The sequence below is a fragment of the Podarcis gaigeae genome (assembly GCF_964106915.1).
Source record: "Podarcis gaigeae genome assembly, chromosome: 6".
NCBI lineage: Eukaryota > Metazoa > Chordata > Lepidosauria > Squamata > Lacertidae > Podarcis > Podarcis gaigeae.
Genome location: NC_139682.1, coordinates 51,066,521 through 51,090,502, shown reverse-complemented (window position 1 = coordinate 51,090,502; position 23,982 = coordinate 51,066,521). Strand labels below are relative to the sequence as shown.

General features: G+C 41.0%; 1 protein-coding gene across 15 annotated transcripts in view; it reads right to left on the bottom strand.

Annotated features, from left to right (window-relative positions):
* The window catches only part of RNF220 (ring finger protein 220), a 332,264-nt gene that overhangs the window by 44,661 nt on the left and 263,621 nt on the right, over positions 1 to 23,982 (bottom strand). For 11 of the 15 annotated variants that reach the window (XM_083742420.1, XM_083742422.1, XM_083742426.1 and 8 more), the window contains 2 exons: positions 18,747 to 18,868; positions 16,876 to 17,008 (listed from right to left, as the gene is read on the bottom strand). In XM_083742420.1, the coding sequence (XP_083598546.1) occupies positions 16,876 to 17,008; positions 18,747 to 18,868 (255 nt within the window). The remainder of the gene's footprint in view (positions 1 to 16,875; positions 17,009 to 18,746; positions 18,869 to 23,982) is intronic. The other 4 variants (XM_083742424.1, XM_083742425.1, XM_083742419.1 and 1 more) reach the window with 1 other exon arrangement.

The window sequence follows — 23,982 nt, the reverse complement described above, 5'->3', positions numbered from 1 at the left end:
TGGTGATATAACTAACCCTACTGAAGCTAAAGCAACACCATTTTCTGACAGTCTTAATCCAAGATGCCTTTCTAAAGGTCCAGACAAACAAGAGTGAGCATGCAGGTCAGACTCGGGAGCCATTAAGCCAAGAAAAAACAAAGTTACTGTTCTGTCTCCGATCCCCATTGCTCTTGTAGGCGGCTGCTCTGACAAGCAATTCCAGCACCACTGTTGAGTGGCACCTCTATAAACCCTGTGACAGTTCGGGAGACAAACTCTCTCATCAGTCAGAATGTACCTATCAAGATCACTTACCTTGAGAGCACAGTAGCCCTCGAGCACTGTGTACACAGCTCTGCTCTGCCTGGCCTTGGAGCAGCTGGACCCAGCACCAAAATTGAGTTAATGCTGAACATTCTAGGAGTTCCGAGCAAGAAACAGCCCCACAGAGATATGAGCACAGGACCTTTGCTATGAGTAAAGAGGCCCATTTCACATGTGTAGCAGGCTAGATCTAAACTGCACACATTAGACAGCTCTCCCCCTCTCCAATTTCTGAGTTTAAAAATGATTATTTATGCCTTTCTAAAGAACCATTTTTCTATAATCTGTTTCCACGGTTCTTCTGTATGAGTGGATAAGATATATAGCATGACATAGGTGTTACTGAAATTATGAACAGTTTTTTGGGGGGGAATAATAGAGAACACTGACCTACTACTTGGTATACGTCTAGATTAGAGGGTGTGATGAAATTCATTTACAAGCAAAACAGAAGTGCATCAATAGTCTGTGGCATTCACTGCCACGGAATATGATGATATGACAAGCATACCTAGATTAAAATGAATTAATTATCTTATTAATGAAGGTGACTTCAGCATTATTCTCTTGGGTGACTATAAACACAACATCTTTTTCCTTTTCCACTCTTGTGACATATTTTCGCTTCCCCCATCCTCTTTTTGCATGCAATGTGTGGGTCTGTTTTTTCAATCATGATCAAACTAGAACGTTTGGGATGGGAAGATACATGGCCTTTTACTTCCAAAAAATCTAATGCCTCCCCACTCGAAGTGCAACCTAGAAGCACCGTTTTGCTAGACATCTGTATGTTTAACAGCACCCATGACTATGCTAGTAAGATAAAATCCCATGCCCCTTAAAAACAAATATATATTTTATACGTCATACAGAGTAAGCGCTCAGATGAATGTTCACTGGTAAAGTGTGTAACTACATCTTCCCTGCATTCCATTTCAATAACTTTATTTTTCATGAAAGAATTTGTATTCCATCACTCCAGAACTAAAACCCACATATTTTTTAAAAGATGTAAATATTTTTCCTCTTGCTGCAAAGCCCTAACTAACACCATTATATTTGTGTTGCGAATAAAATTGGGGCTGCAATAGAACTGCACTTCCGGAAGCTGGAAGTAACAATAAGGACTAATGGAACATTCCATATTGCTGTTATACAATAATAGCTCTACTTTTCCCCCAACTGAGTCAGAAAAGTACTGATTTGGTACTTGGGAGAAGTAATGGACTGGATATGGGTCAATAAATTGAAATTCAATCCAGACAAGACGGAGGCGCAGAGAGGTGGTATTCAACAAGCTCTGGAAGGGATTGTACTCTCTCTAGAGGATCAGGTACACAGACTATGAGTGTTTTCAGATTCATCATTTGAGGCTCAAGTAACCTCAGCAGCACAAAAGACCTATCAGTTCAAGCTGATAACTGCCCACCCCACAACCCACTCCTGCCCCTGAAAGTCTAATCATAGTTAGCCAATTCCTGGTAAATTCTGGGTTGGATTACTGAAACTAATTTAGAATACTGAGGCTAAACAGCCAACAGGGGCCAGCTGTAGAGATCATATCTTGTCTGTACTGAAAGAGCTTTGCTGATTCCAGGTAACTTTCCAAGTTCAATTCAAAGGGTTGTTCTTAACCTTTAAAGCCCAGCATCCAGATACCCGTTTCACTACTTTATCTTGGATCACTCTGCTCATCTACTGAGAGTGTCCTCTGTTGTCTCTTCTCTTGGAGCCCCCACCAAATGGAAGTGCAGCAGATGGTAACAGAGCCAGTCTTTGCAATGATGGTGCCTTTCCTTTGGAATACCCTTCCCAGAGAGACCTACCTAGCACTCTTACTACTATCATTAAGGTACCTAGCAAATATATTTCTGTTTTCCTAAAAATATTGGTGTTTATAGCTTAGTTGTTGCTTTAGCATTTCAGCTTTAGAAAACATGACTTTAAATTGAGGGTGCAGGGTATAAATGTAAATAAATGAATGAAATTACGCAGAAAGTCCCCACCCCCTTTCTCTCTCTCACACAAACATGGACAGCTCATTCCACGCTTTAAATACCGTATTTTTTGCACCATAACACTCACTTTTTTCCTCCTAGAAAGTAAGGGGAAATGTCTGTGAGTGTTATGGAGGAAATGCCTACGGGTGGCATGCCTACGGATTTTCCTCCTCTAAAAACTACGTGCGTGCTATGGTCGGGTGCGTGTTATAGAGCGAAAAATACAGTAGTTTAAAGTCTTTATATACAAGCATGCCCATCTTCTCTAAAAAGATAAATACAGGTGGCGACCAATTTGCATGGGAATTCTGTTCTTGGCCCTACAAATGTTGGTGGAGTCCAAAAGTACCCAGGCATCAGCAGTTATGAATCAATTGGATGTGCACAAAACTGCCACCTGTATTTTAAGTCTGCTTTTACCACAAAGATAGGCAACATATTATTTCACCTGATTCAAACTTGAAACATATACGGTGTCTTGCACAACTCAATCTAGAGAAACAAAAATATATTCCAATTTTGCTCATAGGTGGGGTTCAGAACCATGGATTCAGTAAAGGGAGGCCAGTGCTGTTATTAGGCTAACTAGGCAGCCACCTAAGGCACAGACCTCAGAGGGGCGCAGTGCTGACCTTTTAGGGGGACAGTTTACAGAAATTGTTTTTTGTTATAGCTTATGAATTTCTAGTAATATTTTATATTTTGAAGAATTTTATGATTTCTACAATACATCATTTTTTGTAAACTGAAGTTAGCCATTTTGGGGGGTATGCGTGTGTGCAAGGTTAGCTTTGCCTAGGGTACAAAATATCTGGCACCAGCACGGAGTACAGGCAACGTTGCATCATAACAAGGCCATACGTGAACCGTGCTTTGCTTGGTTATGAGTAGCAGTTGCATTGTAATTCACTTTGCTTTGCTTATTTCCTTAGCAATAAGAAGACTTAAAAAAACACACACACAACTGGTCTTGGGGTACAATTGTATCCTTAGTTGGGCTGGTTATTTACCATTATGTATGCAACTTTCTAATGGTAAAAACAGATTCTGTACAGAAATGAGACTGCACATCATCTTTATATAAGTGAAGAGTAGAACTGGAACAAATAAAGCACAGAATCTGTTTTATTCTTTACAGAATTTAAGGGGTAAATCTCCCACTTGTCTGATTATCATTTAGGCATTGTGAGTAGTAGCACACAATGGCTTTAGAGTTCCACTGTCCAGAATGCTAAGAATTGACTATTTGTTTTCACTCACTATTTATTATTCCAAATTTGCTCACACATGATTACTTCCTACTGAAGTTGCTACTGCTTATAATTTAACTGTGTGTCACTGGTTGTCATTTATGGATACGTTGCTGTGTATTCTTATTGATTTTAAATTGTAAGCCACCTAGAGGGCTCTTTTTGAGTAAAACTGACAGGATATAAATCCAAAATATAAATAAGTAACAAATGAAATAATGACCTGCCAGAAGAACCTCTAGCAATGCTCTAGTGCAGAGCAGAAGAGCTAATCTGCTTATGACATGTGTATCTTGGCTGTTCTGCTCCTACGACGGAAGAGTCTTTAGTGTTGGACCCTCATGTGGTCAAGGTGCACAAGGCACAACACTTGATTCTTCAATATAAAAAATCTCCAAAAACTGAATTATGCTCTACCTCTCACTTGGTGCAGAGACCTATCCAAGGCTGTAATGGCCAGAAATCAGATGAGCGTTTACAGCGCTTGTGGGTAATATAGAGAGATTTGGTAAAAAATACAGTCTCTAGTTAAAGACTAAAAAAAGACAGCAGGTTTTGTTAATTACTTTTCCCACAACATCTACCAACCTCTGGCTGAGCTCATTCACCTGCTTTGCCTAAAGTGTTGCTTGCTCCTTCCTGGATAAGGAATAACTCTCCCCCACCCCCAAAAGCAGCAATAAAAGTGTTTTAATGCTGCCAGGCCTCACACACATTTCCTGGGAACAGCTCTTGGCAGTGTTTGTTTCCTCAGCTGCCGAAACATCCCCAAACTAGCACCAAGAGAGCATAGTGGCACGGATGTAGCTTTCCTTTAAAAATGGCTTGGGGAAAAGCAAACTGCCTTGGCTCTTTTAAAAAGAAAGGGCAAAAGGAAAGGATCGCTGTAGTCAACCTTTGATGGCTAATGTTTGTTGGAATTAGTTATTAAATTGCATTGTTCTATTACCCTGTTGCATTATAAACGATCAGGTAAAGATGAATTGGATTAGTAATGTTCATGATTCCAGGTTGATGGAAAACTAACCTGACCACAGAAAAATGCAAAGTCTGGTTTTCACTGGCTGCTATGAAATAACTTAATCAGGATCATGGGATTTATAAAATACACACATAGGTCTTCAGTGTTTGAGGCCATGCATATGGATCATTGTAGTAGAGCTGCCACTCTAAAGTCATCTTTCACGCTGTAAGAAAACAGAGCCTAGGCTGCAAGTCTGCAACCCAACTGCTTGTAGTCATCTTTACTAACACACCAAGGAGGAGACTTTAAGAGGGGGCTGTATAATTTTATGGCCATTAATATTTTGTGGTACTGCTGCATGCCAAGGTGAAAGTCATCAAGCCTGTGCCTCAGGGGGCAAGCTGGTTGCCTGCAAAAGGATTTTTCCTCCTGTAAACAGCACCTCAGAACTTGGCTGAGAGCACTACACAAGTTCCCCTTTGTGCCTCCATCACACAGTGGATACAGCTGGAAAGAGGATCCCATATCCAAGCTGCTATGGCAATTCCTCCAGTTCTGTGCCAGGCTAATGTTCAGCAGGAGGCGTGCATGCATTTGTGTGCTTGTATGTGGAAGGCTGCCATACAAAGGAAAATTTGCAAGCAGAGGCTTAGCAATCATTGGCGTAATTTCCATGAAGGTGGCTCAGGGGAATTTTTGTTCATGTAAGGAGCGAGGGAAAACAAAAAAGGAAAGAGGGGAATTAAAGTAATCTTGAATCACTAAACAGGTTCACATCACTGGATCAATAAGCACCACTGACAGGGATCACAGTCACATTGCAATTCTGCCAATAACAGAGGAAGGCGGAAAAGCTGAGGGGACGACTTTTCTAAAGCAGCCGAGCATGAAGTAGTCAAGTTTGGTAAGCAACCCAGAGCAATGTCCCCATTTAAAGGCACTAGTGGAAGCAGCATGTCTTGCTGTCCACTGATTTAAATAACAATGCACTCAAACTTGATAGAAAAGTGTCATGGGATAGCATAACAAGGCCTGTATTTTATAAGCCAAACCTGCATGCTCACTGCAAACTAATTTTTCATATAGGCCAGGAAGACGGAAGAAAATCAGTGTTAATTTAATCAATTGATCAGGCTATTGATTACAAAACTGGAGCTGCTAGTTAGCCATCTGCAGTAATTCTGCCTGCTTTTGAGGGCACAGCACACAGCATCGATTTCTTCACCTGCTACACCAAAATAAAAACAGGAATGCACTTTCCAAGGAAGGAGGGGGTGTGAAGCAGGATGGTATCAAGCCTGTGGTCCAAAGAGAGGAAGCAAGTCACTAAACACATGTAGCCAGAAAACAGGGGCAGCGCAGTGTCTTGCAAGTTTCAAACTGAAATTAGTTACAGATGCAGTCACGGTGTCTTGTGTAAACGCTATCGATTGGGAAGCTGACAGTCTTAGGAGCCTCAATGCTAGGACAATCAATCCGGCAGCAGTGTCACCTGCCACTTTACTGAATAGTTGACAATGCAATTATCCAGTGTGGAGGCAGGGAGTTGGCGTGTGTCAAACGCAGTTAACCACTTTCTGGGCACTACTCGATAATGCGTTTCACCGCTTGGCACAAGAGACGACATGCAAAGACCAGAAGCAGTTTAAAGTCATTGAAAAACCACACTTCCCCTCTTTGGTGGTGGTGGAGGTGTAGGAAGGAGGAGTAAGAGAAGAGTCCCACTGCCTCAACTTAACAACTGTATTTTAAAATGCTATTAAAATTGCGTCAATCAATATCTTGACAGCTGAGGCTGAAGGGCAACTCCAAAGCTCACAGGAGAAGCTGTATTCAAGGCAGATGGCTTTGCAGGGGAGGAGAGGGGATAAGGAGAAAAAAATGACGGACTAGAACCTTCATACCAAGCACGGGGGTGCACACATACACAAAATATTGTTTCAGTAATGCTGTGAGAACCAAGAGTAGATGAGCTCATGCCTGCTAGTCCAACAGCCAAGAAAATGTACATTAAAATGTATGTTCTCAACTTGGAACCTACTCAGTTTCCAGCATGGAGTACTTTTAAATGTCACCCCATTACCCTAGATTCCTCCTGCCAATTTAGTGCACCTAACAATCAAATTTTGTCCCCCGACAGCCGGTTAATCTCTTCCTCCCCTGTTGCAGCACATGAGGGCTATGCTATAAAGGAAATGGTTTACTCAAATGCTGCATTTGAGTAAACTGAGAACAGATACTAAGATTCTCCTTAAACTCTTTCAAGTTTCAATAATCTTGCACGCAATAGATAAAGCATCAGTTATTCCCTTTATTTAAACTGCACTGTCTAATGAAATAGTGGTGCCACAAGTTGTCATGCAATAGGCACCAGAATTAATTTCATGCAATACTTATCCTGCTTTTTTAAGGTTACAGGAGAGCAGTGAACCCTAGTTTAACCTTCCCGAATATTTAATTGAAGCCTGTCTTTCTGTAACTTGAACTTATTCCCACTTTTCCATCCCACAAGGCCATTATAAATACATTGCTATTATTCCTCACCCCACCTCAAAAAATACCACTTGGGCAACCCTGTTCATAAGTAAAATTGACTCACCAAAAATAAGGTAGTAGTTTCTACATGGGAATGTCCTAGGTATAGTATAGTAGTATACTAGAAGTATAGTAGTTTCTAAATTAATTGAAAAAGAAAAACTGGGGTGGGGGTGGGGGTCAGCACGACAAGGACCTGTGAACTTTTAGGACCTATGAAGTTGAGTTTGTCAATTCAAATAAAATAAAATAAAAGGAACCAGAGGGAGAAAGACAGGGAACCAGTTTGCTCACGCTGCTTAGTAGCTTATATTATCAGGGAAGAAAAATTGAGGCACTACACAATAACTTTTTTTTTCCAAGTATACCTTCTCCTTCTCCAGAAACTGTCCTCCCCAAGATAGGCAGCAAGAAATGGTTCATAGATTGTCCTGAGCCCTTCAGAATTAAATAGCATAGTGGGGACGGCTTTAGGCAAGTAGAGAAAAAAGTGTGTGCTCCCACACTCAGAAAGTATTACAAGCTTTTGCCCTAGTCTGCCTCTGAACAGGAATATTCCTCTTAGGGGACAAAGATACATTACAACACATTAACGCTGCACGTCTTTGTCATTTTCATTTCAGATTCCCTATGCTTGTGTTGTAGTCAGACAATAAATACTCAAATATAAGTTTTAACACTGTGTTGTATTCTGCCATGTTCATGAGGAAATGAGACCTCAAATATGTCATCTACGCTTTCAAAACTCCAGAAATTTGAAAGGAAATGAGCAGGCATTCAGGAAATACACACTGTATAGCCTTCTGGGGTGACAAAAGCAACCAAGTGAACCTTTAAAATCTCTCAGGTTAAAAAAAATATCTTTCTGTATGGAAAGACAGCAAGTTGCTGAAGTAGAAAAACTTTCAATTATATCTTTCTCTTACGACTTATAAAGTGGTACAGAGCATGAAGGCTATAGCAATTTTTTTCTGCCGTTGTGCTGTTGCCAAAAAAGGTCCTAGGTACACCAGAACTTTAGCAACTTGCCGATTTATTGTGGAAAAAAACCTTATACAGGATACTTCATTATGATTGTTATTATTATTATTATTATTATTATTATTATTATTATTAACTGAATTTGCATACTACCGTTCATCCACAGATCTCAGGGAGGTTCACAAAAGAATGCATTAGATGCATTAAGTGGGACAAAGTGGTTGGTGGTAGCTACAGATTATACAATGTAGCAGTATACGTCAGAGTGTTGAACTATAAACAAACATTAAAAAAAATATTCCCAGCATTTCATTGTACAGTATAAGCTATTTAGGATGTTGAGTAGTTTCTCTGCCTTGTAAACTAGAAATGTCATAAAACTAATTTCAATAAAGTTTTGTATGTCGTTTAAGAAAAGAAGAGTATTTCCCAAGCACCGTATTAATTCTAAGGTTGGGTGGTTCATCAGGCAACCAGATATCATCTTCCACTATGTGTGTGAATGAGCATACCACAAATCCTTAAATCCTATTTCACTAAACACCTCAAATACGTAACTTTTCAAATACTTAAATTTTCCCACTTGGTAGACTGGAAACTAGAGGAGTCCACTAATGCTCATCCTGCCTCCTCTTAGGTAATAGAAAGGTAGACCATGCCAAGACAGGGTTTGCTTAACTGTTAGGCATTTATGATGAACTAATAATTAATATCCCAAATGAGAATAAAACTCTGCACTGAAAAGTTAAGGATCTGGTTCCTGAGTTCTGGTTCAGACTATTACCCAGTCCTAACCATGCCTACTCTGAAGAAAATACTACTGAATTCAGTGGGGCTTACTCCCAGAAAAGCGGGGTTAGGATTCAGCTTTAGACAACAGATGATGTCATGCATATGACTTACATAACAATTGCATGGGATTCCTCAGTTAGTGAAAGGCAAGGCTCTTAGGAAATACAATGGCTCTTTTCTCTGTCTTTCTCTTTCTCTTTTGATAGCACAGAAGCGCCAAACATATTACATCTCCATCTTCTGGATTGTGTCGGTTTTACTTATCTTATTCATGGTGCCATTCTGAAAGAAACTACAATTTGAATTTCTTTCCAAAGTGCATTTTGTTCAAAAAAACTCTCTGCGCTAAATCTACATCTTTAAAGTCACTACTGCTCAACGGAGAGGAAAGGGTTCTAAATTCTGCTTCAGAAATCCTGTGATGATTGCACGAAGTAAATTCATTCAGGTATTTCAATTTAATTTATCTTCTGCAGAGAGATACATTTCCTTGGTGCAGGACTTTTAGCATGTCAGTGCAGTATACACAAAAAGCTTACAACAGGAATCCACATCGCCCAAGGAAAACTGTTGCAGGCCAGCTCAAGACAAGCAAGACTAGATTAGTTAGCAGTCTTGAGCAATTTCTGCCTTTGAGTGAAACAAGAGATAGCTATGTGGCAGGCACCTTGTAATAGCGAACATGCTGCTTAGTGTATGAATGAGAGAGACATGCACATATGAACAAATACATATTACAGTTTGTATCGTAAGGGAGTTTCATTCTATGGCATTTCATCTTTATCCAAGCAAACAAAGAAAACAAAGTATTGTGTATGCACATTTGTGCAGCAGCAGAAGGGCTAGAAAAGATCTGTAGGGGCTAACAAGAGCAGAAATAACATGAGCATTCCTTTAGTTGTCTTTACTGGTTCTTGTTCAACAGTTCAAGACACACAGTGTACTTGTTTCTGAACTGATAAATTAAAAAAAAATGAAATGTTGTTGTTTTGTTGTGTGTGTTTTTTTTTAAAGAACAGCATTAAACTATGGAAGCAGACAGTCTGGGATATTTTTTTAATTTGTGGGATAAGGCAAAAGAGAGCATGTTACCAAGAAGCAATATCTGAAACAGATTTTCAAAACTGGGAGAAGGAGAGAGACATTAAGGACGTCACAGATATGAAATTCGAAAGCTGCTCCACTGACAGCTCTCCTTCCTTCTGCCAAGTCCATTCAAATCCATGGATAACAAATATTAGTTACAGATTCATTCATCCAAGGATCTGTACACACTACAGATACCTTTTATTTCCTGGTCAGTCCTCTGGGAAATCTCATTGTCTAATGCCACTGCCAGCTCTCTTTGATATGACCTTAAATGCAACTTTAACTGAACAAACTGGATGATGGAAATCAGGCACACGCCTGTTAGCTTTGCAGGCGCTCTCAAAGAAAAGCATCTTCCTATTTGTGCTCCAGAGGGGGAAAAACAAGAAAATGTAGCTAGTAATTTCAAAAGAAAGTAGGCGGGATGTCACCCTTTGTATATTTTAAGATTCCTAGCAGAACAACTGTATGACATCCACATTTTGCTAGAGGCAGATTATTTCAAAATGATTAGAAAACAAAACAGCTTGAGTGAGATGAGACTATGCATTTCCATATGTCAAGTGCAGGGTTTCCATGAATGTTCATATTATAAAAGTATTACGTATCATAATTGTATTTCCCCCTACTGTAGGAACAGACATGTGCCACTCCTAGATACCTACTTCACATGCTTCTGGATTCTACACACATAAAAGTACAATCACTATTGTTGTTGGTTGTGGTGCCACTTCTGCAGTTTATTTTGCAAAAAGTCTGCTGTGACATCAGTGCTCAGAGCAAAAAGCATTTGAAGTTAAAGGGAGAAACAGGCTGTAAGCCAAGAGTGGGATGACAGCCATCTGCAGGAAATGCCAAGCAATTCATCTGACTCTTCAAATAGTCATAACAAGTGTAGGTGACAATACCATCTATTAAATACTTTGCTCTGGCACAGAAGTTAGGCTCCTGAGCCAGTCCTTCAATCTCCAAATTAAGAAAAGGTCTAATAGATAAGGTCAGGGGTTTGTCCAGTATCCTGCTTCCCACAGAGGCAAGCCAGATGCACCCATGAAGCTGAAAGGCAAGATATGACCTCCCTACATTGTTGGCCCCAGTATCTGGTACTCCAAAGGATCCTGCCTCTGGCCATGAAGGCTCAATTTAGGAGCCACCCAGCTGGTTAGTAATCTTTTGACAAAGAAACCTGGAACACCAAGAACAATGGGGTTTCTCATTTAGTAGGAACACCAGCACCTTTGAATTGCTTGTAAGTGAAAGACCTTCCAAATTCAGAACATACCACACAGTTCCTCATAGGAAGGTTTCTAGTAATCACTCTTCTAGGAAGCCTTGCATACTGTCTTTCAGTCATTAGGGCTTTGCCTCCGTGTATTATTTTCAAGGCAACTGAAATCCCCAAGAGTGTCAGGTGAATAGACAGCTGGCCAGTTGTTGCTTTCCTTGACAAGGTGGTGCAGTGCAGGAAGGGCAAGGACAGGGAACTTGACTACATTCTTCAAACCCTTCATATCTAGAGAGGACAGCAATCTTGGCTCTATCAGACAGTACAGCTCAGAGTTTAAATGGGACTTGCGCTCACTTGCTTTTCCTGTCTCTGTCTCTCTCTCTTTGAAGTTGCCTGGACAGCTTCCTCAAGCTGGCGTTATCACTCCCTCTAACCACTCTTGGCAGGCAATCTAATTCCCCCTGAAAAGGTCACCGCCATTTTAACTGCCTTTCAATCACATTAGGAGTGCTGCTGCTCGTGCCCGCATAGCTGTGCCTGCAGCTCTCCTGGCTGAGGTGCGATCGATAAACTGACATACCGTTTCACCCCCCCTCCGCCCAACTCCCCCTTTCCCAATGGCTCCCTCACTGTGCAGTTTAGACTCTTACCCCCCTCCCCAACACCAACTCACCTCCTTTGGCTAAAGGAATGACACAATATGCTGATTGACCAAAAAAATCTCCTAAAAGTGATACAACATAGGGGGAAGAGATAACCTATCATGCTTTAATCTACTTAGCCCATTTGCTCCAGCAAGGGGGGGGGGGGCTTGGGCTCTCTTCCTAGATACACAGAGGCAGCAACATCCTGGGGACCAGGCAGCTCAGACTCCTTTGAAGCAAGGTTCCTACAAAGAGCAAGCCTGCCTCCAGCTCCCCTCCATGCAATCATTACTGTTATCTCTCTTGCATTCACCCTTTTTTCCTCACAGTTACCACTGCCGTGTTTTCTCCATCGATCCTCGTGTAAGACACTGTTTTAAGTCCGCTAGCCTTTTGACTGGGCTAAGCCGTTTAAGAGATGACAGCAGCCTCTATCAGCACAAAGCCAATATGATTCTTTTCGGATAAAGCACTTTTTTCTCACCCGCTCTTCCTCCCTCCCACTCACAAATAACAGACACACAGACAAAACTGCTAAGCTTTCAAAGAAAAAAAGGCATTTCACCCCCCCCCCCAAATTCTCTCTGCAATTCTTTAAAAGGAAACCTTGCAATGTAAACAGCTAGAGTAAATGAGTAGCTGTTCTTTAGAACAAGTGAGGGATTGCTACAAATGCAGGGAATTTAAAAGGGGGGAAAAAGTGAGAAGAAACCCAATGCCGCCCACATTTCAGCAAGTAGGATGCAGGCTGGAGCATTAGACGCAGAACACAGGAACAATTCTTCATCAAGCTCAGTAGATATAAATTCAGGCCCCACTGACTGGGGAGTCTCCAACAAAACTTTACAATGTTGTGAGATACGTCTGAATTCTCCAGTTTGCTGCTGTACTATGCCTAACACTCCCAAGTTTCAGCATCCAGAAATCAAAACTGCTGGTAAAGCACTAGTTGAACCAACCAATGTACGCCACCCCCCACTATTTTTCATGTCAAATGTTATTATTTAAACCATAGTTTTTTTAAATATCAGGCACAGTGTGCCCCTTAAAACAGTTTAAAATTACATCTTAAATTATATATTCTCTTAACACTGAATTCATAACCTTTTCTTGAGGGACTGAATTAAGTGTACTCTTCTATGTAAAAAAGTAATAATAGAGAAATGTGGTTTTTTGGTCAAGTATTACAAATGTCACAAAAGTATCATATATACTTATTATTGTCCAACCTGTAAATATTTAGACTGTCAAACAAAATGAACACTTAGGGTGCTTTTCAACTACCATGCCCTATCAATGCAAGGATTTCAACTTGTTCAATGGGACATTCCCCTCTTTCCTAAATCTCTTCCAGAGAGTGGGGGGAACCCATAGAATAAATTTAGGGTATGTTCAGGGGGAGAAGGTTCCTTTGTGCAAGGAGAAAGTCTTGTGTTGATTGAAAGAGAGACTTAGTACTATGTTGGATTCCACCTTTACTTCTTCTATGTCGTGGTGACATGCTGTTCTGTGAATAACCTACAAACCCACTCAAAAATTTAAATGCACCTAGTGGTCAAAAAAAGTTGGTAGCCACTAGGCTAATGGAAGTTGTAGTCCAAAAATATCTGATGACCACCAGGTTGGGGAATGCTGCCCTAAAGTATCACCCACATAGAAGGTGTTGCTGTACCTCTGCATAATTCACCGTTCTAACCATGCCTCCTTCCAGTTAACCGGGGTGGGGTGGGGTGTAGTTCTGTTTCAGCTCTTCCTCAAGTGTTATTGTAAATGTTGTAGTCTCAAAACATCTGCAGGGCTGAGTCTGCCTATGCCTGCACTAACCTAAATTCAAGGGGAGAACACATCAAGCTAACTGATTACTACAAACAGCTGTATCATATTTCTTACCTTATTGAAAGCGGAAACTGGTAAAGTGTATGGGATTGTACTACCAAGTGCCCTGTTTCTTAGGTCTAAGCTCTGTCCTCACAGCCCATCTAGCTCTATCAGGCCTCTTGTATCCCCACACTTTCTCTCTCACACACAATGGTCATGTTAGGATGCAATGATGGCCATAAACCACATTTAAACAAATCAACCTGAACCAGTGCTCCTGGTTGCTTTATCTCAAATAAACTATAATCAAGAAATAAAGAACTACCCTTGGGTTCCTGGTGGTGGTTTGTTAATGAGAAACAAGCCACAAGAGCTAGTTTGGACATGACGCTAAGCCAGCAGTTCTGCAAGTTGTTTCCCAGCTTTGAGAAGAGAGGACCACAACAGTGAGTGCTTGAACTGCATGCACAAACACACATCTATGAACATACTAATCCACATATCTATACATGCAGGTCTTGCTATCTGAACACAATGGGTCCCCGGGAAATCATTCATTAGGCAAGCAACCACACAATGAGCTGATTATTTACATTATTTCCTATGGGAACATTTCAAATCTGAATTGTCTGATCGCCTTCTCTCCTTGGTTTCCACCCCAAACTGCTGCAGCCAACTAGCAAAAGACAGTCTTTCCTGCTCCTTGATTTGTCCCAATCTCTTTCCCTTCCTCCGTTCGTCCCTGGTTTCTAATCAAAATGGCTGTCACTGACCAGCAAAACACAAAGAAGCAAGGAAATGAGCAAACTCCAGCTATTTAGATAACTGAATGAATTACTTGGGCAGCAAAGGTTTGGGTGTAATTTTTTGTGTTCAGATGACTGAAATTTCAGATGGCAAGCCAGATAGCAGGATCTATGTGCACTTTATGGCCAAGGGTTGAGTCCAAACATGGTCAATATAAGTGAACTCTTATGTTAAAGGTGAATTAGGCCTTAAAGGCTACAAAAGTTACTATTCCACTTTATAAAGTGTGGAATTACACTTTTCAAATATATCCACTATGGAAGACCTTATTCAGTCATTTTTAGCATCATCTTCTAACACTGCAACAGCAGAACCCAATGCAAATAATCCTGTCTCAACCTACCACAATGAGACAATAGCTTAGAAACATCATGTGGTAAAAACAAGCCAATAGATTGATCAAGAAAACACTCCAGGGAATATGTGGAGAGTAGATTTTGCTTCTTTACACATATCTAAATGGCTTCCATTGCTCCTTAATTGACAAAGCCAACAAGCAAAATGATAATCCCTATCAAAATGGCTGAGAAACTAATCCAAAGTATTTCAGGAAAGGGTACAAAACAGCAGTGAAAATGACTGATGAGAGTCCATATTTCCACTTCAGAAACAAGACAGGGATAATTTACATTAGCTGCCTATGTTTTCCATGCTAAGACTGTGCACAAAAGTGCAGACTGCTCAACATTCCTGGTTACGTAGGAACTTAACTGCTTCTGTCTCCCAGACCTCGGGGCACATAGGAAGGCTTAGCCAGGGTCTGAAAAGTTAACACATTCCTGCAACAGTCAATCAGCTGAATGAGAATTAAGAATAAAATTTGTGGGTGCAAGGAACCCACGGGACAGCAAGAAATTATTTGTCTACTGCAATTCAGTAGACAAAATTCTGAATATATTGGTAGCTAAAAGAATATACTTTCCCCATATGGCTGAACTCCTGAATATCTGTCATGGTGCTGCTTACCTCTCAAGTCTCATTTATCTATTTTTTGTACAGATTTATCCATAGACTAAAGTGTGAAGGAAAACAGGAAAGAAAGAGCATCATTTATAAGCCCTAGTAACTCACGCATCTTTTAAGCCTGATTTCCTTTCCCAGTGGGATTTTCCTTGGGATATTTTAAATTAGAATCCAGGGCAATCTATGAAAATACAAGAGGATGTCAACTTTTACTTTGATGAGGCAAAGTACTAGATTCTCTGGTCAAGGAAGGGTGGAACACTGTTTCTACAGAATCACAATGTTCACACCAGACAGTTTAGTCAATTCTGACACAGAGCAAAAGGCTGAATGTAAGAAAGGAGTCAGGTGCACAGCTAAAATTACATTCACCAATAAAACTCACAAAGGTCACATTTTGCCATAACTCATTCTCTCTTTTGCAGCCGATTTTCCTGTCACAGGGGAAGGAATAGAAGGAGGAAAAATAAGATGTGTTTGTCTGGGAGCCCTGAGGGCTGCAGTGCTGGAGGTGTATGGCAGGTTGCTGAATTCTCATTTATCAGCCTTAAAAAAGATGGAGTGATAAATGCATAACCGGCCCTTTAATATTTTATGCAGGTGCTAAAGTGACTTAGCTGTCAACTTCCATACATCACCAGCGGCTGATAAACCAGCTTTCGTCACTCCAGACTGGGGCTTTTTACAATTTCATTCTCCACTTCCATTTTTTAAAAATATGCACAATATTGCTGAAACTGATTGTCCTGTAGCTGCTCCTGTTGTCTCCCAACTTTGGGCCACATTTCCTCCTCAAAGACTAATTTAAGCAGGGTTTTACTCATAACTACTATTATTTTATGCTGTTTTCATAGCCATAGGAAAATAAATATTGGTACTGGCAGAAGTGCAACTTCCCACCTACACTGAGAAGCAAGCACCTGGCCTGTTACACAGTTTAAAAAACATTCAATGGCAAGTGATGCAATGAATGGGAAAAAACATATTTTCTCCTGACCATGTCAGCAAAGTCACTTCCCTTAAGCAATCTCTAACAGTTAAGAATTACAAAGGGAAATTTACAAAAGCAACTTTACTATCTTGATCTTGTAAGGTATGATTGCTTTTTGTGAATGCATTTTCTGGCAGGAGACAAATAACATAAAATTTCTGTTAATGTTAATACTACAGATCATTACTATGATGAAAGCCAACTCTCTGGATGAATTTATATCCATGTTCCTTTAGAGTCACACATGCATGACAAGCTGCTTCAACCGTCATCAGCATCCACATGTTGTCATTGTGAAGATATGATGTCTGTCACGGGAATAACTTTTGGGGGTATACTTGCATGAACAAAAACTGCTGAGGGAAAGAGCCCTTAGCCTGGGCTACAGTTTGGAGGGCAATAGCTCCAATATTAATAATCTGTTTTGTTCTTGGGATGATAGGGAGGGGATCTGGGCATTGTTCAGTCGGCAGCACATCTCAGCAATCCCCACACTGCCCCACTTACCTCTGAATCCCCCTTCCAGGAGAGTAGTGGCACGTATCCGCTTCTGCCCGCACCATTCATATTCTTCAAAGCGATTACCATTTTCATTTTCAATGTCCACTGCATCATCCTCCATCATGCATGAGCCTTCCCTCTATTAAGCGAAAAGAATAAAGCACCAAGCATCATTTCAGTGTCCTGAGTTAAAAACGGTGCTAGTAGGTAGTATTCCTGTCAATGCATGCTGTATAGACAAAGCTAATCGTGGACAAAGTGGCAAGCACATGTTGACACAGGGTACTGGCAAAAGCTAACGAAGCAGGAAAAAGAATGTCATCCACATTCATTGCTGCTTATTGAGTGCTCACTTTATATTACTGGCTCCCCCAAGGTAGTGTGGGATGAGGTGAGTATCCCATTTAACCATAGGGACAGAGACTGTGACATTATTGCCCAAGGCCAAATACTGAATTCATGGCCAAATTTGAATTCAAGACTTCCCAATTCAGTTTCTGATCAAAACTATACTTCCTTGCAATGAAAGGAATTATGTTCTTTCACACATATAAGCTTTGCTACTGTGTGGAAAGTATGCCTCAAATTTAGAAACTATTTGAACTAGGCAAAACTAGAAAGTTAGATAAGGCAAAAAAGTGGAGCTGGAGCTGCAACTCTTCTAGGAGCAAAAGGGTAACACTCTACATCAAGTTTCAGGATCGCTGTTGCTATTGGATAACTCTTTAGCACAGCCTGAAGTGTATGAAGGTGCTGCTACAAAAATACTTTTATTTATTAATATAGCACTGGCAGGACTACACAAATACACCAAACAATACAGCCAATAGGAGAGAACCTCAAGGAATGCTCCATTTCAAGGGCAATGCTTAATCATCTTATCGCCAGTTTTACTCCAACCCTGAAAATATGGTTCAAATCACCATTAGGCAACTCCAGTTATACCAGCAATGTATGTTAACTGAAAAACAGAAGTCCACAGTCAGCTGTATCAGAGGCTGCTATAAAAGCCACCATGACCAGAATGATAGGTTGATGAAGTAGTGTCACCTATCCTGCAGGAAGACCAGAACCTAAGTGAAATCAGCTCAGAACGTTAATACTGTGCAGTTGTACTACCAAAGTCCCCCAACCCCACACTAAAAAATAAACACCTCCTTCAAAAATCAGAGGCATATCTAATCCAGCATCCTGTTCTCACAGTGGCCAACCAGATTCCTACAGGGAAACCTGCAAGCAGGACAAGAACACACTTGTGGGCAACTGGTGTTCAGGGACATGCTGCCTCTGATACCAGAGGTAATACAAAGCCATCATGACTAGTAGCCACTGAAAGCCTTATCCTGATTTTTTCAAATCCCCTCTTAAAGCCATCCAAGTTGATGGCTATCATTAGATCCTGTGGCAGAGAATTCTGCAGATTAACTATGTGCTGCATCATATTCACTTTCATAGGATGACTGAGGATTCTAGTTATTATATGAGGGAGAAAAACTACTGTCTATTAGAAACTTTCTGATAACCATCTTCTCTCCAATCTATGTCCATCTCTGAGCTCTGCTGGATTTTGGTTAAACCGCAGTTGTCTGATATAACCAAAGTTTAGCAGTAAGCCAGGCGGTCTCCTAGTTAACAGTCAAAAATAGCACCTGCTATCCCTTCTCATTTGAAAGGTTAGGAAAACTGTCTTTAGAGTAATGAGATTGCAAAATCCAGACTTTAAGACAGAACTCCAAACTTCAAGATAGAACTCAAGTAGAGATCTACATGGCCATGTGGACTTCAATCTGCAAATTTGGTTTCTACCCAGATCACAGGAGTAGCAGAGGGTAGGAAGAAATGAGAGAGAGGCAGTAGGGTTCCCTCAGTGCTTCTACCTTTGCAAGGCATTGTTCGACATGCCTACTCCTCTCCTCCTCGGATCCTGAGAGAGGTTGGCTGCAGAGGGGACATACCTGTCCTTCGTCTTGCTTCCTCCGTTTCATTTTTCCAATCCGAGCTATGCGAGGAAAGCAGAGAGAAAATTAAAACACAATGGGTTATATAGTTGCCCAGTGACTGAGGAACCAAAGGGAAGAGCATACTAGTTTCTGATGTCAGCCAGGAAGCCTAGAGCCCCTGTGAGGCTTCATCTCATGCCTTTCAGAAAGAACACTGGCAATGGGGAGATCAACCTGGCCCCATCTATTGGCCAATAAAGGACCTGCTGCTCCAATGCTCACTTGCTTCTCCCTTCTTTTTTTCTTTTGTATTATGTCTATTAAGACTGTGAATCTGTGAGCTTAATTTAAGATATATAGGGAACTTTAAAACTGCAGGTGCTTTGTAGGTATTAAACAATATGAATAACTGAAAGCTACAAAGAGTGAGTGTGATATAGATGCAAGGTTTCAAGGCAAACATTTGCTCTCTCCTCCACCGAGCCTCAGTGGTTTCCTCCCCACCACACTCCACCTGCTTCATCTTGAGGAGCTGTGCTCAAGTTTCATCTTGTGCAGTTACAGAACCTTTAATGAATTTAACCAAATGCCCCCCTAGTGAACAAAAACAGCAACCATCCTCACGGCACAGTAGAAATTAAGTCAAACACAAACCAAGTGCCTTGCCCTCAAAAGGGCATATCTGATTCCATTATCTTTATAATACTGTTCCTCCCCTGGGAAAGCCTAAGAACCACTATTTTCATGTTCAGCATCTCCTGCAAATACAAAACCCACACTGTCGGGATGAAGATACTAGTTGGGTCCTATTCGCCTCCTGCATCCACCCTAGGATAAGTCATCAATTTTATTTTTGCCTCCGTTGTTCCTAATCAGACTTATTCAATAGTTGTGTTTCACAATATACTGACTAGAGAACAGTTTTCAAACTGCTATAAAAGATGCCACAAAACACTTCTGCAGACTAACATGAATACCTGAAGCTTGCTCTAAGAAAAGACACCAATCAGTATAAATGGGAAGCCCCAAGAGCCTAGTAATCTGCACAGCTGTGAAGATGTCAGAAAGAAGGGTTTCTGTCAAAATGATTTCTATAATTATGAAAGAGAGCTTCTGCTTAAAAGGTAAGCAGGCTTTGAAATATGGAGAAAAGACCCAAACACACACAGGCAGTTTCCAGTAAATATTTAGAAATCACAGCAGGACTATACCGGACTTAATTGTGCTCAGAAGATTTCACTTAGAACAGCACGATGTCCCTCTATCCCTATTTGTACTCTTTGCTCAATCCTACAATTTCAGATTCTATCCCTAATCTCCTACATCTCATCCCAAAATGACTACAAGCAGAAGCAATGCAGAATATATACAAGTAATTCCAATTATGGAGCTTGAAGTTTGCTTTTTGGGGAGAAAATTCTATTGTAGGCTCAAGAGACATGCCCCTCTGGTGAACTTTTTCCTTTACCATACTGCTGATTAATTTGAACCCTCATTAAATGTGGACAAAACATCTGAAAAATTTGCATTAAAACAACATTGATCATTAAGAGAGATGGCTTTAAGCAAATATTATCAGATATTTCAATCACAGACAGGGGAAATGAACAGCTTAATAAGGAAGGTCAGAATTCTGACAGAGACCAAAATAAGAGCCCAAGGATATTCTGTGTAGTAACAAGAGATGACATGACAGAGAAGTCACTTAATGCAGTAACAATTATTGACATTATGAGCCTGCCAGTTTGCTGCAGAAATTGTAATGTATTGCAACTGCACTGTGAGAACGAGATGCTGCACACACCAAGTGGGAAGTAAGGACCCAAAAACTAAATTAAGGGAGGCACTGGAAAATAAGACAAATGCCATAAGCAGGGTAGGCTTTTAGTCATAACCCAAGGAGGCAATACAGGAATCCAGCAAAAGCATTTAACCAGACCAATGTTGACTCAATAAAGGTATTAATTTTTTTTTCTGTTTGGGGCCTTTTTCTCTGGAGTTAACATATAAGCAAATTCAAGCACTTTGGGCTGGCAATACAGGCTAGTTAATCAGCAGAGGAGGATCAGGCATCCACCTGCAATCCATTTGCCTGAGCCATCGCCACTATCCTCACTCCAATTACTCTAGAGCTCCTCTCCCCACCTGAAGAACACAGGGCAGAGAGGTGCAGCTACCATTATCACTAGGCTGTTTATACAGTGTAGTGCTAACGGGCACCTGCCCACTTTCTCCCTCCTATACTTAGAACTAAAACACTCTCTCAAGAAACAAAAAAGCCAACTCCATCATACTTGAAGTGGAGCTAAGAGGACTCAAAGTTTCTGTCCCCCCTTCTCCAGCAGGGAAAGGAAGACAAAAGAGGGCAAGTCTAAACAGCTAACACACTGTGTTTAGAATAACAAAGCTCCTTTCTGGCATGTGGGAATGAGTACAGGAATGAGAAGAGTTGATGCAGCCTTCGGAAGAGAGATAGTCCATTCTGGATGGGGCACACCTAACTATTTCTCTCACACTTCTGGGAAACAAGGAAGAGGAAACAATTTCAAGCACTATCTCCTGACTGCAGCTCCATCTTCGGCAGGTCTCCGTTAGAGAGGTTGCTTTCTTGGACATTTTCTCCAAGGTGGAAGCAAGAGCCCTCCCACAAGAAGCTGCACACAGGGCTCTCTCACTTTGGCAAGTGAAGGTAATCCTAATTCACCCAAGGAATATAATTTGCAAATCTGTCCTAAATCTGTATGTCTTACCCACCTGACTTGCATTTGTGGGTCTCAACTACCAAATCCAGAGCCAATGACGACTCCCCTCCGATGTCATACTCGCTCAGATCCTCAATATGTATGAGGCATGGTTTGAACCACCTGGACTTCAGAAATATTTCTCATTGCCCTCAAGGAGCAGCTGGGGCAACATTCCCTGTTGACTCCCAGTGGCATGATTTGTAAAACATTTTACTGCAAACCCTATGGACATAATGTAACTTATTCCATAAGTCTGGTGTGAGAATAACGGAAACAGAACTTGAAAACCACTTCATAAAAACTCAGGGTCCATGAATAATCATTTCTATAAACTTAAAAGTCCACTTAATGAAAAACTAAACTTGAATTTTAAGTGCCCTTGCAAAACTTTTAGACCTGTCATTATACTGATCCTTAATCTTTTTGAACCGGTTATATGTCAGCAGATTTTTCTGCCATCATTGCTTGTGTGCTATCATGACACACACACACAGTACTAATGCAAAGGATTTTTGTGCCTCAGCTGGCAAACTTTTCAACAACATCCAGCAAATAAGAGCATTAGGGGCTCTAAGCAACACAGTCCACCTTAGAGACCCATGAGACACTGGGCAAAGAAAAATTGCTTTGCTCACAAAGTAAGAGCAGCATGAACAAAAGTGTAAATGGAGTGAAGAAGAGCTAACAAAAAGTTTCTGTTCCAACACCTTTTGCAGTAGCTTGATACAGGCAGAGGTGGATCTGGAGTGTGAGAGAGAAAAAACACGGGCTGTTTGAAAGCCACTGAACAGAATTTCCAATTGCTACTATAGAGCTCAACTATCACTTCTAATCAACGTAGGAGGGATGGAGGAGCCCCAGAGGAAGGGGGGCAACTGCTGAGCTGTCCCGAAGGAGAACAGCTCAAAAGAACACACAAGTGAGACCACAGTATTGTTAATTAGTGCTGATAGATGCAATCATTTCTAATTAGCTCGCTAATCCTTCTCCCCTGTATTCCTGTCGCAGGAGCAAAGAGGGGGGCTGGGTTGATTTTTCCTTACCCTTAAGTCACAGGCCTTTTTTTTAAAAAAAAAAAAATCTGAATATAAAACAGCATGAAAAAAAGACTTTCACTTAAATGTCCCTCATTTAAGTGCAGATCTCTTCTAAAAAGAGCTTCTTTATTCCAGTTCTCACCCAGGATGCAAGGAGGCCACTTATATTACAGTAATGATGCCAGTGCACCAGCGTGTCCATAATGTCAAGCAATCTATCTTGCCAAATTTCCCTCTTCATTATGGCCGTGGCTCACCCTGGACTGCACTGACTTTGGCCCTTGAGTTGCAGCAAAAAGTTACTTCAGCTGCACTGTTATGCCTGGACCCTAAAATACAGGGGGAGACCTGCCCTTCTACATTGAGCACTCATCTGTGACAGCCTCTGTTTTGTTGATCCAATTTATTTATTTATAAAATGTATACCACCCTATACCTGTAGATCTCAGGGCAGTTCACAACATAAAATCACAACATAAAAGACACAAAATACATAATAAAACACAAACTCCTCAATAATCCCCACTTCCAAAACATACTTTAAAGAGCATCAGATGTCACTCAGCCAAAGGCCTGGTTAAAGAAGGACATTTTCACCTGGCTCCTAAAAGTGTGTAATGAAGGTGCCAGCCTGAGGAAAGCATTCCACAAATGGGGAGCCACTGCAGAAAAGGCCCATTCTTGTGTTGCCACCCTTCAGACCTCTTGTGGAGGAGGTACATGAAGAAGGGCCTCAGAAAATGATCTCAGGGTCCAAGTAAGTTCATATGGAGAGGTGGTCCTTGACGTATTGCAGAAGTAGTAGTAGTAGTAGTAGTAGTAGTAGTAGTAGTAGTTTGGATTTGATATCCTGCTTTATCACTACCTGAAGGAGTCTCAAAGTGGCTAACATTCTCCTTTCCCTTCCTCCCCCACAACAAACACTCTGTGAGGTAAGTGGGGCTGAGAGACTTCAGAGAAGTGTGACTAGCCCAAGGTCACCCAGCAGCTGCATGTGGAGGAGCGGAGACGCGAACCTGGTCCCCCAGATTACGAGTCCACCACTCTTAACCACTGTAGCACACTGGCTCTCATAGATAGAAGAACTAATGCTTAGTTCGATCTTTTATGTTACTGACAAGTTTTATGTTTCTGACATGTTTATCAGGCTCTTGTTTTCTTGATCTATTAAGGGAGTTTATCATGTTATGCTCCTGATTGACAGGTCTTTCTAGGAAACAAGTAGGCTTCTCATGATTCTTACTGGACATGGGAGCACTCCTCCTTTTCTGAAGTCTTTTCTTATTCTGCTTCATTTTCTCACAAATCCCCTGCCTTTATCTTGCCATGCCTCCATGTGTACTGTGCAGCAGATCCCTGGAACTCTTCTGAAGCTGAGCTCAGCTGCTGGGT